The 19,529-nt window shown below is 42.8% G+C and overlaps 1 protein-coding gene across 1 annotated transcript in view; it reads right to left on the minus strand.

Annotated features, from left to right (window-relative positions):
- The window catches only part of Sema5a (sema domain, seven thrombospondin repeats (type 1 and type 1-like), transmembrane domain (TM) and short cytoplasmic domain, (semaphorin) 5A), a 242,964-nt gene that overhangs the window by 46,172 nt on the left and 177,263 nt on the right, over nt 1-19,529 (minus strand). Inside the window, exons 11-14 of the mRNA XM_013013883.1 lie at nt 15,022-15,139; nt 9,223-9,404; nt 6,135-6,278; nt 257-404 (exon numbers count right to left, since the gene is read on the minus strand). Of these exons, the coding sequence (XP_012869337.1) occupies nt 257-404; nt 6,135-6,278; nt 9,223-9,404; nt 15,022-15,139 (592 nt within the window). The remainder of the gene's footprint in view (nt 1-256; nt 405-6,134; nt 6,279-9,222; nt 9,405-15,021; nt 15,140-19,529) is intronic.

Here is a 19,529-nt window from a genome sequence, read left to right on the forward strand (position 1 = left end):
AAGGGTCTGCAGAGCACCTAGTGCGTGCCAGGCATCTGAAGGGTCTGCAGAGCACCTAGTGCGTGCCAGGCATCTGAAGGGTCTGCAGAGCACCTCGTGCGTGCCAGGCATCTGATGCTAGCACCAGGCGTGCACAGACATCAGTGCTGTGCATACCCCGTGTGTACTCTGCACAGAGTATGAGCGTAGGCCGCGCAGGCGGTGGGTGGGTGTGGAGTCTGCACAGCCAGCTCTGGGTGGAGCTGCGGCTACTCACCACGTTGCAGCCCGCACAGTCGGGGCCATTCTCACAGGTCCTGCGGCGAGCTTGAATGCCACCCCCGCACTGGGCCGTGCAGCGTTCCCAAGGCCCCCAGCCAGTCCAGAACATGTGCGGGGGGCACAGCAAATGCTCATTGCAGTATCTGTAATAAGAACACCGAGAAGTAAAGAAAATCAGTGCTGTGGGAAGCCACTCTCCATCCCTGGCCAAGATGTAGAAGCCATGGGCATGCTGCGTGGGGCTTTGGCTGTCAGAGGGGTCGCCCTGGACGGGAGGCAGGTGTGGCGTTGGCCATGCCGAGTGCACAGGGGATGGGATGCGGGACAGACAGTGAAGAAAATGCAAAACTCACAATGCAGCATGGATCTTCCTGTGCAGCCAGGGGAAGGAGAAACAAGACAGAACAAACCCTTCAAATAGACACCCACGGACGAGAGCAGATAGAACATATCTAGGCAGGACATTTATCTTCCAAACACAAACACTGAGAGATACCATAGATTAGAAACACAAAGTCAGCATAGCTTTACTTAGATGTCATTTCTCACTTGTGAATTAAATATGTCCCACCATCTTCGTAGGATGAGTTAAGAGAAAAAAAAAAAAACAACAAAAAGCCTGAGTTTGACATAAAGGGCTATGCCGCGTAGTATTTAGTTTATATTATTATTAATATTATTATTATTTGCCAGTCCTGGGCTTGAACTCAGGGCCTGGGCATTGTCCCTGAACTTCTTCACTTGATCTTAGCCAAAAGGCCAAGAAGCGATTGTTCCTGAACTTCTTTTGCTCAAGGCTAGCGCTCTACCACTTGAGTCACAGTGCCACTTCTGGCTTTTTCTGTTTATATGGTGCTGAGGAATCGAATCCAGGGCTTCATGCATGCTAGGCAAGCACTCTACCACTAAGCCACCTTCCCACCTCAGTTATAGTATTTTAAAATTTATTATTAAGTTCTAACCATGACATCAAATAATTTCAAATGAAAACTTTAGTTATGCAAAAATTGAATCTATAAAAATTTACAAAAAGTTGATCTATTTTGTAATCATTAATTTCTATAGTTTTATGCAGAAAACTATATTGTCAATTTTTTAGTCAAATACCCAAAACCTTCTTCAGCTGTATGAGGAGTCAAATTTCTCACTCTTTAATACAAGTGAGATGATATGAAGTGAAAAATACAAACAAGGGAAAAGCTTAAAGGAAGCAGCCTGGAATTCCATAGGCCACAGCACATGGGGAGGGAGGGGTTACTGTGAATACTGCCAAAGTTAACGAGCCACATCTGGCCACTAAAAGGACTCCACGTCCAACAGGTCATCTACTCGGACCAAGCTTAGAGTCTAGAGAATATTAAAATGCAGGGCCTTCCTCTTGCCAAATCATCTGTTTTATGAAATAGGAGGCAAAAGTTCATATCTGCCTAAGTCACCTTCATGTGCGTGTGTGTGTGCATGTGTGCACACATGTGTGTGCATGCTTTTTGGTTGGCTTTTGCTTGCTGGTTAATTGGAAATGTGTCATGTATATTTCCTGCTATGGCTGGCTTCAAACTGCAATCCTAGATCTGGATCTCCGGAGTAGCGAGGATGACAGGTGTGCGCTGCTGGCATCCGCCACCTTTATGTCTTCGTGTCAGTAGTAACTGGATTCTGCAGGGTGTTAAGCGAAGGGCAGGGCAGAGCACTTCCTCTCACAGGTGCTCACAGCTTCATGTGAATGCAAGTAGTGGACACAAGCTCAGCATGCGCATGACAAGGAGCCTGTATGTCATGTAACACACAGTGACTGACACTGCACTTGATACACTACATGAGGTGCAGTTCTGGGGTTGAAAAGGAGGTTAAATGACAGCCATCACCCAAAAGAGGGAATCTGAGTTTCCTAACAGAAATTGTTGGCAAGATTCAAATGCTTTTCCATCATATCAAAAGACTTTAATGGGGAACAAGAGGGCTTCAGGAATAGACACAACATGACATAAGAAAGCCAAATGACACTGAGAAGCACCTGTTGGCATTTGGGAAGATAAAGAAAGGTAAAATTACAGTGATGAAGGATCAGTAATGGTGCTGAGGAGAAGAGAACAGGAAGAGGAGACAGCAAGTGGTAGTTAATTGGAGATAAGAGTCTCCTGGACATTATCTGTGATCTACTTTGCCAAATGGAATGGAAGAACTGGAACTCTATTTATAAAGAATCAAGAAAGTCTCATGGAACTCCATGGACAAAATAGCTCCATCAGAGTTATACTGAAGACTTATCTTCAAAGGATGTCGTCTCTTTTTACTGCTAGACTAGAACCCCTGACTTTGAGGGTTTCCATCAGTTTCAGCATGGAGTATGAGCTTCCAAATACAGAAGTAAGAACCAACAAAAGCAATCTGAAAGGGGAGGTACTGAAAGCTAGACAAATAGAAGGGTGGTGGAAAGAGAAAGCAGGTGCTGTTGAAACATGAGATGGCACCAGTAATCCTGAAGAGAATAATAAACAGTAGAATCCAGGATCTGTCTGTCAGCTGAAGTCTGCAAGTACTGCCAGTTCCGGTGGTGTACCATGGCCCAAAGCGCCTCCATAATCAAGAGCCATCCATAGGGTAGCTTCTCTATTCTTTTATATAAAAGAGTAGGCAGTGGCTTCAGTTCCTTATTGATCATTATTGGTCTTCTCTTTGTCCTTTGACGATTACAGGATCACTAAGTTCCTTTATTAAGGTACTGGTGAGTCTCCAGTGCCCAGGCTCTCAGGGTCATGTCACTGGATACTTGTAAATGCTAGAGAGAGAAGGGAGGGATCTAGGACAGTATGTGTGCTAGGTAGAGAAGAGCGCCAAGGGCAAAGTGAGGACACAAGATGCTCTTAGAAGGCTTTAGCTTGAGGAAGTTTGCACCAGTATGTCAAGTTACAATAAGCCAATGTCAATACATGTTGGTGCTTGGAGGATTCTAGGAAAAAGTTGCCATCGGTGGTAAGAACAATTTTTGATGACATCAAGAAAACTCAGACTGTCACAACATCCTCAGCCAATGCCCCTGTGTAGCTCCCTGGGGGTAAAGCAAGTCATTGAGGATTATTTTGAGCTCCATTTTTTATGCCAATTCACAGATATTTAAGTGCCCAGACTTCCTAGACCCTTGTATTAATTTGTTTTAAATGCATATACACACAAAGCCAGAGAGAGGAAGGGAGAGGGAAAGAGAAAAAGGGAGAGAGAAGCAAAGGAAAATCTCAAACACAACTGAACTACTGTTTCCCCAGAGAAAAACCAATTATCATGCATAAACACATTCTTGCATTCCCTTCAACAGGTCAGCAGGACATCCGGGTTGAAAACCTCCTGCAGGCTAAGCTGTGCCCCCAGCCCAGGGCTCTCAACCACAGTGTGCAAATCCTCTTGGAATGCTGTCCACAATGACATGATCTAGAGATTGCCAGCTACGCACCTTCCTTCCCCTGTCCTATTTTATGGCTGTCTTATGAAACAAGCCACACTAGGACTTCAATGAAGCATTTCTCTAACAAGATCTCTAACAAGGAAACGGAGAGGGAAGAAGAAATAATCAGGCAATGGATGGACCTAGGGAAAAAAAAAAGCATACCAAAGGAAATAAGTCAGAGTAAGAGAGTGCATGCTTTGCCTCATATGTGAAAGTTAACTAAAATTACAAACACATAAAAACATACATATATACACATGATCAAACTGGTAAGGGAAGGTATGGGTCTCCATGGTGTAACCCTTTTGAACAATTTGTACACATAAATGGATATGTACCACTATTTGAAGAGTAAGGATATAGTGAAAAAAATAAAGAAATTGTCAGGCTATGTCTTCTCTTTGTGCTGCATTTTCATCCAGGAATCCATCTGGGATGAGGAGGCTGGGAGGTAAGGCCTCCCCCAGCCTTCGCAGGTGTGTGCAAACAGTTTACCTTGGACACTTCTTCACCTCACCTGTGCCCAAAGAGTTGCTCAACAACGAGGATTCAAAAACAGTCACCTTAACACTTGGCTTTACTTAATGGTCTTTTATTAATCTATGGTAAAGTATCTAGATACTGAACTGGCATTTGGCTTCCACTCAGTAAAAATATGCAATAGTATTTTTGCAATTGTACCCTCCCAGGGAGATCATGGTCGCCTTTAATTCTGAAATATCTTCAGTGTTAATGTGAGGATTTTTTTTTAAATGTCATTTTAGTAGAGAGACCTCCCACAAAGCACAGCAAAGTATCTGACAACTTTTTTTTTTTTTTTTGCTGCAAAGCAAGGTCTACCAGCTACTTGGTTTTCTGATATTTTAAAATAATCTCCTGCTTTAGAGCTTTAACACTTTCCTGGATTAGGCAAACTCTTGCGTAGCCTCAATGAGCACATCTTCCTTATGGAAGGCGTACTTTACGTATCACCTCCTCAAATACACCAGCCCTGGCTTATTGTGAACCACCATGTGTGGAGACAGAACTTGCACAGATCTGCTCAGTGTCTTCCTTCCTCCGTCCTCAGTCTGGAAAAAAAGACGATGGTCCCTGTTAGATCAGTGACAGTGCCTGGGATCCAAGGAAGCCTGTGCTCCCTTGAAAATGGTGGGTGGATCAGCTTTCCCGCTGCCGACCAGTGGAGATGGCGAGGACAGGTCAGGAAACCACCTCCTAAAGTGCCCCGCCTCACGCGTGAAAGTCACCTTCCCTTCTCTCTTACAGGGTGAACCGTGAAATGATGAGGGGCAAGCTGCAGAAAGAGGAAAGTTCTGACTTCACGTGGTAACACATTCCTACTAGACACCCAGCTGTGAAGAAAGTTTAGATAAGCACATGACTGAATACAGTATTTTTGTGTCTGTGCTGCTTCTGAACCTTGAACTCAAGGCTTGAATGCTATCCCTGAGGGTTTTGAGGGTTTTGTTTTTTTCTTCCTCAAGGTTACTTGAGCCACAGCTCCACCTCTGGCTTTTTGGGGGATAGCTAATTGAAAATAAAGAGTCTCAGGGACTTTACTACCCAAGCTGGCTTTGAACTGTGATCCTCAGATCTCATCCTCCTGAGTAGCTAGGATTACAAGTGTGAGCCACCGATACAGCTTGCATACTGTATTGTTATAAGATTACACTGAATTTATGTCAACAAAATACAAGTCTACTGTTCTTTTAATAGGCCCTGGTAGCCATTTATGATTCTTGAAGTGATAGGGAACTCACCATCATGAATCTCTCCCAACACAGACAAACTGGAGTACACAGTACACGTACAAGGACGGTTCAACAACCACAACTGTCCACGTTGAGGCCCTGACCAAATGATTCATAGTAGACCAAGAAACAGAGTGTTACATCCAAAATGAAGCTGAAATGTCACGGTGACGTGTAGTTCATGGAGGCTGGCCTGTCACTGTAAACGCAGCCAGTGCTGGAGTGCGGTCTTCCCTGCACTCCCAGCGCCTCATTTAGTTCTCCTGGAAACGCTGCCTTACCTGCCCGCCTCACCTGCAGCCCTCCAGGGAGCTATGGCTGAGGGACAGGTCTAAGCTGAAATCAGGGCAGCCACTTCCCACTCTCTTTCCCACTCTCCAGGAGCTTGGCACAGAGGCGCGGGGGCCTCGGTCTCCAAGGCCCTGGGCACGCTCCGAGGCCCTGGGCACGCTCCAAGGCCCTGGGCACGCTCCAAGGCCCTGGGCACGCTCTCCTCCGCTGACCCCACCAGGATGGAAGAGAGGGTCGGGGGAGGAGGGGACTGGTCAAAGACCAGAGGATGTCAGCAGAATGAGGCCTGCTCAGCCCCACCCACAGGGAGGGGATCCAAAGCCAAGCCCGACCCCGCGGGATGGGAAGCAGCAGCAAGCCATGGTCGTGCAGGCGCAGCGAGCTCCTACCTCTCCTCGCGGTTCTGCCCCACGCACACCCGGCCCCCGTGCCGGGGTGTGGGGTTGCTGCAGGACCGCTGCCGCACCTGGAAGCCGATGCCACAGGTGGTGCTGCAGGGCGACCACGAGGTCCAGGGGGTCCAGCCTCCGTTCCTGCGGGGAGAGAGCAAGGCGACCGCCGTCAAACAGGCTGGAGCCCCGGCCCGCCCAGGCGCGCTGCGCATCTCCCAAGCGGAGCGCAGGGCTGTGAGCACACCACAAGTCATCTCAAAATGTCCAGCAGGACGCTGTTCACCATAACGAGTGTGAGCAGCGCATGCTCCGTGCTCCCGAATTCGTGGTTTCAGTTGACCTGCGTTACACCGCGTGAACACTGCACACTTCCGAACAAACAAACACGACACGGGACGATCTCCTTAACATGCATCAACACCAGGGGGAAGAATCAACAAAATTTTGACGTGTGCAAATTGCGTAGATCTAGATGTATTTACGCTATGCATGTAGAGAAATGCACGTATGTAAGTGTGCATGCACAGTAATACATGTATAAATTGAAAGTGAGATGCATGTTTCAAAAGATTTTATTAAAAAACCCACATCTAACAGCAAGTGCGGTGTTTTTCAGTATTGTGTTTTCTTCCTTAGAAAATCTGTTATTCAGACATCATAATTTAAGCAGTTTAGCCTGCTGTTAAAAATCAATTCTAGGTACTATATCAATTTCAGTTCAAAGTGTAAGTCTGTGTCAACAGAACACTGCCTGTGGAGTTTTTCTTTAGTCTGCAGCCATATATGAATCTGCATAAATATATATTTTCACTCCTAATATTTGCATTTTCTTTGAAGCAATAAACTCCTATTAACACTAAATCTCACTTTATATAACCCTTTAAAAACATGAAGGTCCATAACTATACCACTGAAGATACAAGTATAAAGACTAAATCCACTATATAACTTTAAAAAAATCTTTAGAGAAAATTCTTAGTATATTCCCTGTTCTCCACTTTAGTTACATAAATTTAACATTGATAGAACTAACATGCATACTGATAGCTTTGTAAATATTACAATAAAGCTTGCTTATGATGATTTAACGAAAAGCAACGGATTCTGTCATATTTCTCATAACGTATTTAGCTAATTTCTTATGCCCTTCAACCTACAAAATTATCAAAGTAATTTACTTTACTACTAAACAACATACATATTAATTTCAACTTACAATAAGATAAAAACTTGTTATTTCTAGGTTTCTTACCAGTTGAGCAAAATTATTAGAGCAGAAAAAAAACACAAGGCTTTCAAAAATCATTTGGAGTTTCTTAATTTCCTAATAATTTTCAGGAAGATAGAATTTTGTGATGTATTTTGTTCCTAATTCTTAAAGCATGGTGGACATAGAGTGGTAAGTAAATAAAAACAGAGATAGTATAATAAAAAAATAAATTAAGCAATTTTGTTTGTATGAACTTATTGAATAGATCTAGTCTTACATACTTCTAAACATACTTACAATCAAGACACAGTGATAAGCAAACCAAAGGCAGCTTTTGTAATCCCGTGTCAGCAAGGAACTTTCTGATGAATGTCAATCTCCACGTGCATATCACTTATACACATAAAGCATCACTAGGAGGGGTTCACTATCTTAATTTAGAATCTTAAAACAAGCACTACTTGTGTTGCAAGGCTGGTGAGAGGGCCACTTTCCAACTAGAGGAACAGAAGACTTCTCAACAAGCAAGTCACTTTGTGATTAAGCAAGATGAAAAAGTATTAAGTATTTATCAAACTATCCAAAAAGTAACAGCTGGTTTCTTTTTTATCAAGCTTCTATCAGACATCCATAGAAATCACAGAGCTGCAGTAGAAGCAATAATGGTAACAATTTTGATTGCTCTTTCTCCATTACATGAAACAACTCATCTCTTGCAATGTCACTGGCTCCTTACAAATTAGAAAAATGCCAAGAGAGGGAGGGCCAGGCCTGTCTTCCCCTACCCGCACTTCCCTGTAGAGAGGGAGGGTCAGGCTTGTCTTCCCCACCCCCACTTCCCTGTAGAGAGGGAGGGTCAGGCTTGTCTTCCCCACCCCCACTTCCACTTCCCTGTACTGTGCTTCTTCCTCTGGCTCTGGGTTCTCACACAACTCTGTCATCTCCTCTGATGTTCACTTTCAGTGACTTCACCGACAACTGTCCCAATGAGTTGTGCATTTTAGATAGGCTCATAGAAAGCAGGTAACACTTTGGTAAAATGTCCTGGCCATCAACAAGGGAGTTTAAAGACTGCCTTTGGAGACTTTTCTGCTGTTGGTGATTATGGTGCTGTAGGGGTAGTGGAGGAGGAAATAAACGAAACAGAGTTGTACAAAAAAACCCACCAAACAAAAGCCCAATGATCAGAGGAGCCCTACGGAATGGATCGTGGCATCTGAACTGGCCTCCTCGATGGACCAGGTCTGAGGTTAGGAGAGCTGGGAGATCAGAGTTCTGACATTTCACAGAATGGAGCAGAGATCTTTGACTAAGATTTTGACTTTTATCTTCCAACTAACCTATCACACTCGACCAATAGGGATTATTGGTCCATATATTCTAGAGAATGACTTTTAGGTAACATAGGCCAAATACCCCAATCATATACAGCAACCTTACTGAATAACAGTGACATTTTCCTAACTGAATGATGAAAACATATTAACATATGTTAACATAGTAACCTATGTTTAATTAATTTATAGTTTAAAATTTTCTCCCATAAATCTCGTAATTTTGTTTTTTGTCAGTGCTAGAAATTGAATTTGGGCCTTTCTTTTGGCAGGACAGTGCTCTACCACTTGAGCTGTACTCCAGAAATTTTGGTTTTAGTTGATTTTTAAGACAGGATCTTGTGAGCGTTGCCCAGCGCATAATCTTTCTATCTCTGCCATGTCTGTAGCTGGGACTACAGACATGAGTCACTGTGCTTGAGTAAATCATGCAGCTTTGAAGTAGCCTACGTCCCTGTCATTCCCCAGGTCACAGTTCCCCAGGTCCTTGACCACCTGAGTCGAGACACAACTGTACCCCAGCATGTTCTAGAGGACCCACCTGGAGCAGTTGGTAATCTCCATGCTGGACCCCTGGCACGGCCAGCCGCCACACCGGGGGGCAGGGCTGTCGCAGGAGCGGGAGCGGCAGAGGCAGGATCCCAGGGCGCCACCATCCGTGTGCGAGCAGGGCAGCCAGGGAGACCAGAGGCCGAAGCTCCCATCCACAGTGAGATTTCGGGTCTAGAAGCAGGTACAGATAGAGATGTCAGACAGGACAAATATGTGCACAGAATGGCATAAAACCGAAAGGCCTCTCACAAAGCAATCAGGTCCACGCTGGAGAACTATTTTGTTTTACATTACAATGCACGTGGAATGTGTGGGGAAGTAGTTTCAAAGCAAAGTAGGCCACTCATACAGATGGAGAAAGCAGGAAGGAGAGAGAGGAAGGGAAGAAGAGGAAATGGAGAATGATGAGTAAAGGCAGAGGACACAGCCAGGGGAGAGGCAGGCTTGAGAGGAGGAGTGACACTAGAGACTTGCGATTCTGGGTTTGGTCGAATTGTCTACTATTATGGGATACCCAAGGTTGAGAAATACATTCAAGAAACGTAGACGTACAAATCTGTTGTATGCTTATAGGCAAGCCAAGTGAAATAGTTGCTGTTGAAACCTGGCATGGCTCAAATGTCACCTCAAGGTGACAATAAACATGGATTTGAGTTCCTCTTGAACAAAAGCGCTACAGCTGAGGTGTTTCCCAGGCAAAACGCCCCTGTGAATAGCATCTAGGAGTTCAGAGGGCAGACTTTTCTCTCTCTGAATCTAAAAAGAACATGAGTTGTTTTTTTTTTGGGGGGGTCCGGTGGTGGGGCCTGAACTCTGGGTCTGGGCGCTGTCCCTCAGCTCTTCAGCTCAAGGCGAGTGCTCTACCACTTGAGCCACAGTGCCACTTTTGGCTTTTTTTCCTTTTTGCTTATGTGGTGCTGAGGAATCGAACCCAGGGCTTCATGCATGAAAGGCAAGCGCTCTACCACTGAGCCACCTTCCCAGCCCGCATGAGTTGTTTTTTAAGTAAAAGAATGTGAAAAAATTTAGTGTAGTTACTCACGATATCAACATTTACACAGTGTAACAAACATTGATAAATAAATTTATAGACTTCTTTCTGCTCCCCTCCAGGGATGGGGGAGCAAACTGTACCTGAACTCAGTATTGGGAAAAAGAACTGACGATTACTTGTATAGTCTGGGGAAAAAGGAACCCAAGAAGCTACAAACCTGAAACTCATGGGGCTTCATAACTCAGGGGGTGAACCAGAGGTGAGGAACCTATGAATTAAGAACTCGAATTTGTCATGACCCTGCCCAGAAACCGAAGCCACAGACCAACAGATGGCCAAGAAAACTCGGCATCCAGCTGAGCTAAGGGACAGTCAGAGATGCTGCAGGCCTCTGTCTAACCACAGAGCGAGCTCCAACACTCCCTGCATGAGAGAGGGGTGGACAGGGATGCTGAGCCACACGGGGGTCAAGGGATGGCCAGGTTTGGCTCTACAGCTCTGTGTGCCGTGAAAGGTGAGATTCTGGACTGAAGAAGGGCAAGGGAGAAGCACTCCAGGCCCGCTCTTCTTTTATAATAGTAGAACTGATGGATGACATATGTGTTCTCTAGAAGAGAGTAAATATCCTTTGCTCTTTTTGCCCATGATGCTCCTTGGCTGACCACTAGGCAGTGAGACAACAGGAAAGGAAGGCACAGAAGGAACATTCAGACCGCGGAAGGTGTTTCTGTTGTTGTTCAGAATAGCTTTGGCTACTTGAGGTTTTGTGTTTCCATACAGTTTTGGGGGGTTGATTTCTCTATCTCTTAAGAGAATGATGTTGGGCTACTGATGGGTGTTGCACTGACTTTTCAGATCATCTTTGGTAGTGTGCATGTTTAGATTCTTAACTGTATTCTATTATTCTCCATGGGAAAACTGAAGTCTTGCACTATCTATTCCGACATTTTAGAAGGAATCGCAGACCGTTCTTTATTTATTTTCACAGCTCCTTTTTACCTCCTGCCAGAGATTTCAGTGAAACAGGATATTGGATACACTCCTCGGTTGCTTTGTGTTATGACATCAATTTAATAACATATCTAAGCCTGTGTCTACAAATAAATTACAAGGGAAGAAAGCACTTTTGATGGGAGCTAAGCTGGACTGCATGGCTGTGGACAGGACTGCTGAGCAGGGGCCGAGTCTACGCTCTTCCATCAATGAAACGCGGGCAATAATGTCCCTCTGTGGATGTCACCGTGCACATTACATGAAACAATCTAAGTGACAGAATCACATGGGGGACATACCATTTAACCTCAGCTACCTCGTCCTTGTTTTACTGTATATTCCATTATAAAATGTAGACCAAAACATCATGCATACTCTCCAAGCATAGTAAGAAGTGTGAACCTGGGCCATCCATCCCTTCCCCACCATCTCATTTAAGGAGATACTAAAAATGGGGGGTACAATCATTGTGCAGATTAGGGAAGGTCAGAAATATTATATTTAAATTCTAGATTCTTTCCCATTAGTGGAGGGCTTTGGCGAAATGCTTCAGACTCCTGAGGGCTTTAGTTGTGATCACTGCTGAATTTTCCTTTTATCTAAAGGTGTTAGTCACAGCACTCACTGTCTGAAAAGAGACTCAGATGTTTCATGTGCTCTGTGGATCTCAAGTTTTGGGACAGGGACTCATGGAGTTATCAGTGTTCTGGCAATCACATACCCCTAAAACAGACAGGATGTATTTGTGCATAAATAAAGCCCAGGGAGGTTTTTAAGATCACACTGCCCCTGTTAAACATTAAAAATCCTGCAGAATATATCTATCATTTTTAATGTTCTGAATATGATCCTTTAGGCATTAAGTAATTAAAATGCTTTGAAGTGAGATTAATGTTCTCAATTATGATCATACATGCCAGCAGAATGTTCTTCAATATTCCAGTAAACTATTGCCCTGTCTCCTGGACTACAAATAGACAAGCATTTTAAAGCAGGGTTCTTTGGCTCCTTGAAGAGCTTAAACCCCTATAAAGGATATTGGGGGCCAGGTCCCTATTTCACTTTGAACTCCCTTGGGACTGGAGGGTCTATGCAGCTGCTAGGGACTGAATGTGTCCCTCCAAACTTCAAATGTTTCCTACATGATACTAGTGAGAGGTGGCTAGGCAATGAGGGTCCCCTAATAGGAGCTAGAAAGAGGGAACTGTTCTGTCTTTTTCCTCCACCTTCCCTGTGTGAAGCACAAGGCCTCACGAGGCAAAATGTCCGCACATCTAGACTGTGGGAAATAAATGTCCATACATTATACGTGACCAAGTCCCAAGTATTCTTTTATAGCAGCACAAACAGATCGTGGCAGTCACAAATCACAACCACCATGAGCAGTTTGACTGGAACACCCGCTTCGGGAAGCTCAGCGGTGCTCTGTCATTGATTCGGGGGTCAGGAAGATTCACTGGAGAGGCTTACACAAGAGGGTCTTGGGTAATCGTCATATCCACACCTCTCTATGAGCTCAGTATGAGAGGATATCTTCTCATTTAACTTTCATTGTTACGTCTGCTATAAAAATACTTGTTCTCATCCCATAGCTACTAGGTTATAATGTTTACTTTGTTTGGGATAAAGATACATATCTGTGTATGTAAATGCAGGTAAGGTAATGAAAGAAATGTATTGACAGATTATAAATGTTTTTTCTTTTGCATTTTAACATCTCTGAAACTAGCAAATCATGCATGACTGCAACACAAGAGAAATGAGTGTGGCTCAGTAGAAGAATGCCTATATCACATAAATGAGGCCCTGATTTACTCTTCATACACACACAAAAACACACCCCATCTAGATTTGTTTAATGTGTATATATATATATATATATATACAAATAAAATCATATAGAGCAGAGGTAGTTACAACCAATACCACATGAGAAATTACATTTTCCAGTGAGTTTCAAAAACTAAGTTAATTCTACATTCCTGTTGACTTCTTTGTATATTCTGACTTTATCCTAATTGTATCTTGTTGAGTGACACACGCATTGGTGCTATATAATTAAATCACTTGGTATCAGAAGAATACATGTACGTTCATATTGAGACTGCATCAGAGATTGTATCTCAGCTCTACATTCAAGGCACCAGGGCATATCCATTCTGCTCTGTGACTTGAACAGAATGTCCTCTCACTGTCAGAAAACTTTCATGACAACTCTGGCCATTTCTTAACTACTGGATCTGTCCATTTCTTAGTTTTACTGCAGAAGTCTCCAATAAATGTTTGCTATAAAATAAGTGCATGAGTATTAATTTCAAATTTCATAATTAGCATTCTATTGGGTATTCACTCAATCATAGGTCCAAGAACAATGATCATACTGTTTGAAAGGAACTGAACTTGCCTTCTTCTGACTCTGATGTCAACATTCAGTATACAAGGTCAAAGGCATACAGGAAGATGCATTAATCCTTTCAAAGGACATAGCTCTACTTTGAAGTTACATTTCCAGTCTTTCAAAAGATTGTATGGTGCACTTTTGTGCTCTTAAGCTGTTGTTCAGAAATGAGAAGGGACTGAATACATGCTGACATTTTCTAACTATTTTTAAAAGGCATGGGGAAAAAAGCTCCCTTCCATAAACAAAGACCTAAAGCTAGCTGGCCAAAAGTGCTATGCTAAACCTATACGGAAACTTTCAGACCTGGGTGTGATGGGAAATCCACACAGAGCCTTTTATGAAGGCCTCTCTAACTTAACATCTGGGGAATGACATTGGTTCAGAGTCCTGGCCTCCTTCTCTTCTGTCTGATATACCAAGCAGGGGGGCAGGCATCATGTACACATAGTTTAGATCAAGGAAAGGGTAACTTCTTTACAGAAGGAAAGCTAGCAGCCCAAATGTCTCAGGCAGTTTAAAAATATCAGGAAAGGCAAGGATCCCTCATACTTAAATGAATAGCTTTGATTCCTGTGCACTGGTCTCACAGAGCCATGCCAGAATAGCACAGGATGCCTTCGTAACTTTTCAAATGTATGGATATGAATAATCATCATTTATAAGCTAAGGAACAAGAGAAAAAAAATAAAAATTGTTCCAGAAACTTCATCCATAATTTCAGGTACTGGATGTTGAATTCTAATGGAAAACAAAACAAAACAAAAAGCAACTAGTTACTACAAGTGAGAACCCAAATTAGCCAATGAGGAAAGGAAATTGTGGAAATTGCTTTTCTTAGATTCAGGCTCTGGCGCTAAATAACAAGCAAGTTTCTCTTCCTTCCTTAAGGTTCATTGTGGGAACTCGCACTAGAATGTTTCTCGTGACCCTGCGTAATATCCTGTAGTTACTCATCAATCTTTTAAATCTGCACCAGTGCCTGCTTCTGGAATAATAGATCCCAAGGGAAATGTCTGAGTGGAGAAATTTCCATTTTATTAGTGAGACTAGAGACAAACCAGAGTTGACAGCACATTCTGGTGTGAAAAAACATTCCAAGAATCAAAGAGATAGTGTGCTCTTGTGATCAAACCAGCGCTGTTTACTCTTAAGGCATCTAAAACAGACACCCGCCACTCCACAAAACCCCCCAAACAAAAACCATGTGACAATACCCCATGGAGAGTGGATTTAGAAAACATGCTGCATTTGCAAGAATACATGCTCAGGGAAGGCGCGGCCCCGGGGCTGTGTGTGAGAGCTATGCGAGGGCCGGGCCCATGGGAGTTGTTCGTTCTGGCCTGAGCAGATGGGTGCTCACCGGACAGTGTTCGTTTGGGGCTGAGCGGATGGGTACTCACAGGACAGGAGGAGATGCTCTGTTCCCACTGCGTCATGCTGCGGCTCTCCTCCAGGCTCGTGCACTTCTTCATCACCGAGTCCCAGCCACAGTAAGGGTCCTGGGCTCCCATGCAGGTGCTGGAAACAGAGCAGAGGGTCAGCAAAGAGGCAGCCTGGCCAGCCTGGCCCTGGGAGTGGGCGTGGGGTGGTCTGTGGGCCCCAGTGCGAGTGTGTGCACACGGGTTAAGGGGCTATTTCAATAGCACATAGACATCTAATTCTGATTTTTATTGAGATGTATCTATCATTGAAGTTTTAAAATCTGAAACGTAAGGTGGGCTAGCATATGCTAACAGGAGTATTTTTGTGTCGTGAACTGAGCTACAGCCAGAATTTTCTTGCTGAAAATGATCTAGTTGTTACCATCACCTCTAGCCTCTTGATCATCAGTATCACCTGCTGACCTTAACTGGGCCATCAAGTGGTTACCTCATCCAGACGCTGGATGGGAGCACCCAGAGCAGCATTTTCATGTCAACGTTGTCATCACTGTAACCAGCAGCAGCACCACCACCATAATTACTGCTACCTCTTTACTGGTGACGAAACCAAGGCAAGAACAATCTGAGGAACTGGCCCGAGGACAACACACATCTCAACTGACCCACGAGTTTAGTTCTAATCGAGTACCACAGGGGTGTCTTCTTTTGGGTAGCGTAGTTTTAAAATGTACTAAAAATTTAACTCAGTCATAGTTTCATAGAGTGGGAATCACATCAAATATATCTGGCCTATTAGATTACCAGTTTGGGTGGTAATAGCCTATGTACAGCATGGCCATTATTACATGAAGACTCAGGCCCTCATGGCAAATACTAGAAAGGTGAGTAGGGGAAGGAGGAAGTATACAGATGACTGTGGAGGGCCAAAAAAATTTACAGCTGCCACTACAGCCATTCAGCCAAGAAACACCTGGGGACCTCTCAGGGGGCCAGGATGTCCAGTGTGGAGAAAGGGAGGTGATGCCAGCATGCAGGGGTTGGTTTGCCACTTCTGGCTGAGGTGGAGTGCACAGAGCTACCAGTTTCCCAGAAGTAGGACTAGAAATGACATGAAACTACTATACAGGGGGCATAGGGATATAGCTTAAGTACTAGTACTAGAAGAGAGTCGCAGGTAGCATAAAACCTGCTACTCACACACACACACAAAGCACTGTTCTAAGAATGTATCAGATCACTTAAACCTCATAACAACTTGACAACTATACTGACTCAATTCAGGACTACATTTATGTTTATTTTAAAATGAAGAAATGGAAGCAGGGAAATGTCAATTCAAAGCCTATACAGCCAGAGAAGATAAAAGCAAAGAGATACTAGCTCAAAGTATTATTGTTATTATGTAATTATTGTTTATTGGCTACCTAAAGAAGTCAAACAGAAATGGATGAAAATGTTGCATCATGAAGCACAACAGATGCTTGGTGTAAAGGAGCAAAGGGAGGGAAGAATTCATGTATAAAAATATCACAGACATATTTACAAGTATTTATTTAGAAAAAGATAAAAAATTAAGCAGGGTGCCAGTAGCTCATACCTGTAATACTTAGAGATCTGAGGATGGCAGTTCAAAGCCAGCCAGGGAAGGAAAAGCCATGAGACTCTATCTCCAATAAACTACTCAGAAAAGGCTGGACATTGAGCTGTGGCTCCAGTGGTAGAGCACTAGCCTTGAGCAAAAGCAGCTCAGGGACAGCGCCCAGGCCCAGATTTCAAGCCCCAGGACCAAAAAAAAAAATCATAAAAATTGTTTCCCAGAAATGGGGCTGGGATGGGGCTCCACAGAATATGAAACATTTTTTTTAAAAATCATTACACCTTAGATCCTTCCAAACAAAAGTTCAAACAATATAAATATACAGGGAGAGGAGAAAGTGCATTTTCAGTAGTGGTGGTTAATTTATTTCAATAATCAGCTTTATTAAACAGAATTTGACTTGTATTTGTAGTATAGAAAACACGGAAGTTTCTGATAGACTGGAGAGTTCACAGTGAGAAGCCCTAAGCAGGGTGGAGACTCGGGACTGGGCTGAGTCCCTTTGCTTCCTGCTGGCCAACCTCACCTAGAGGTAGGCTTCAGTGTTTCTTGTACTGAGCAAGACTAAATCTCATGTGGATGGGCAAAGAAGACAAAATCCAGTAAGCAATTATCCCAAAGTCCTCCCAAATATTTGCATGTCCTTATCAAAATATTATGACATTTGAGTAAAATTAAACTTCCCAAAGGGGGAAATTCCAAAGTCCTCTCCAGTGATGTAGGTCTTCATCCTCCTACTGGCTTCCTTGGAGACCCTGAACACGGCCAGTGTGTTAGAGGAAGTATGTTAAACCATTTAAATCAAAGTCTGCCTATAACAATAGCTCCATCTTCCTATTATGATGATGGTTAGGCATGCTCTTAACATTCCAATTATCCTTTTCGTATGACAACCTCTGTTCGAACGCAAATGCCCATGCAGTACAAATATTGTGTGTATAATTTCCTCATATAAAATATTTTATATTGTGGGCCAAATTTTGATGAGCTCTTCAAATTATAGTTTAAGAAAAACCAGTCATCTCAAGTTATTTTTGGAAGTTGGGGCTCTTTAAGAGACCATATGGAAAACCATGAGTTTCTGATTAAAGTGGCCATCATAAAAGTATCTTTTCTTGATTACACTTTGAAATGTTTTTCCTCATGTGATCAATTTTTTTCCCCACTTAAGGCTGGCACTCTACCACTTGAGACAGAGCTGTACTACACGTGAGGAATAAATTTAATAAGTTTGAGATTTGAGCTTTCTCCAATTTGTTGAAGTAGCACTCAAAGCTATACATTTTCCTATGAGTACCGCCTTACTGTGTCCTAGAGTGGCTGGTATTTTGTGTGCTCTTTTTTGTTAAATACCAATGAATTTCTATTCCAATCTCTTCAATGATCCACTGGTGATTCAACAATGTGTTGTTCAGTTTCATGAGCTGCAGGATTTTACATTATGGCTTTTGGTGTTGAGCTTTCATTTTATTTTGTTGTGGTCTGAGAGAATGCAGGGAATAATTTTAATATTTCTAAATTTGCACAGATTTGCTTTGTGCCCTAAAATGTGATATATTTTGGAGAATGATCTATATTCTGCCAAGAAGGATGTATATTATGGTGTCACTGGGTGGAATATACTGTAGATGTCTGTTAAATCTAGTTGGTCTATATAATTGTTTAGTTCTGAAGTGTCTCTGTTGAGTTTTTGCTATATTGATCTACACAGAGGTGATAATGGTGTGTTAAAGTCACCATCGATCAATGTTTTTGGATCTATGTGTGTTTTTAGTGTAAGTAGTTCTTGTTTGATGAAGTTGGGTGCTCTGTCATTGGTGTATAGATATTTAGGATTGTTATATCTTCATGTAGGAGAGATCTCTTTATTTTTAAGTAATGGCATTCTTGGTGTCTCCTAACTAATTTTAAGTTGAAGTCTATTTTATCTGATATTAGGATTGCAACTCCACGCTGTTTATGAGGGCCAGTTGCTTGATAGATTTTACTCCAGTTTTTCACTTTCAGAGTGTTTTTGTAGGAAAGATGTGTCTCTTGAAGACAGTGGAAAGATGGATCTTGTTTTTTGATCCAAATAGTCAATGTAAGTCATTGAATTTTATCAAGAAATCTAATAAAACAGATGTTGCCAGGGATGTGGCCAAAAGTGAATGTTACTACACTGTTGGTTGGAGAGGAAACTTGTTCAGCCCCTCTGGAAAGTAGTATGGAGGTTCCTCAAAAGACTAAACATAGGCTCCCCTTTGACCCAGCAATCCCACTCCTGGACATTTAACCAAATGACAATGGGCAAGACCATACTAAAGCTACCAGCACAACCATGATCACTGCAGCATTGTTTATTATAGCTAAGATATGGAACCAACCCAGATGCCCTTCAGTAGATAAATGGATCAAGAAGATGTATTATATATACATAATGGAGTTCTAGACTTCTATCAGAAAGAATGACATCGCCTTATTTATAAGGAAATGGGAAGACCTGGAAAAAATTGTATTAAGTGAAGTAAACCAGGCCCAAAGAAAAGTAGGTTGCATGGTTTTCCTCATTTGTAATAACTAGAACATGTCTATGATATTTTTAACAGGGGATCAAACAGCCCAAATGGCTAAGTGCATAGAAGCATATCAACATGAACTCCAAGAATTGGAAACCAGAGGTTCTTATTATGTCTTGTATGCAGTTATTTCTGTATTTTTGTTTTAGTTTTCTGTATCCTTTGTGTATAAGTTTATGCGATAAATGGAAGGGAAAGGAAATCATAGGAACAGCAGGACAAAGGATGAACTAATCTAACAATGATACTCACTTGACCCTATATTGGAAATGAACTACACAACTTGTGGGAGAGGAGAGTAGGGAGGGCTAGCAGGAGATAACAAGGGAGAAATGTATTCATTATCTTAGTTATGTAACTGTAACCACCTG

This window comes from Dipodomys ordii, unplaced genomic scaffold (assembly GCF_000151885.1).
Source record: "Dipodomys ordii isolate 6190 unplaced genomic scaffold, Dord_2.0 Scaffold21, whole genome shotgun sequence".
Classification (NCBI taxonomy): domain Eukaryota; kingdom Metazoa; phylum Chordata; class Mammalia; order Rodentia; family Heteromyidae; genus Dipodomys; species Dipodomys ordii.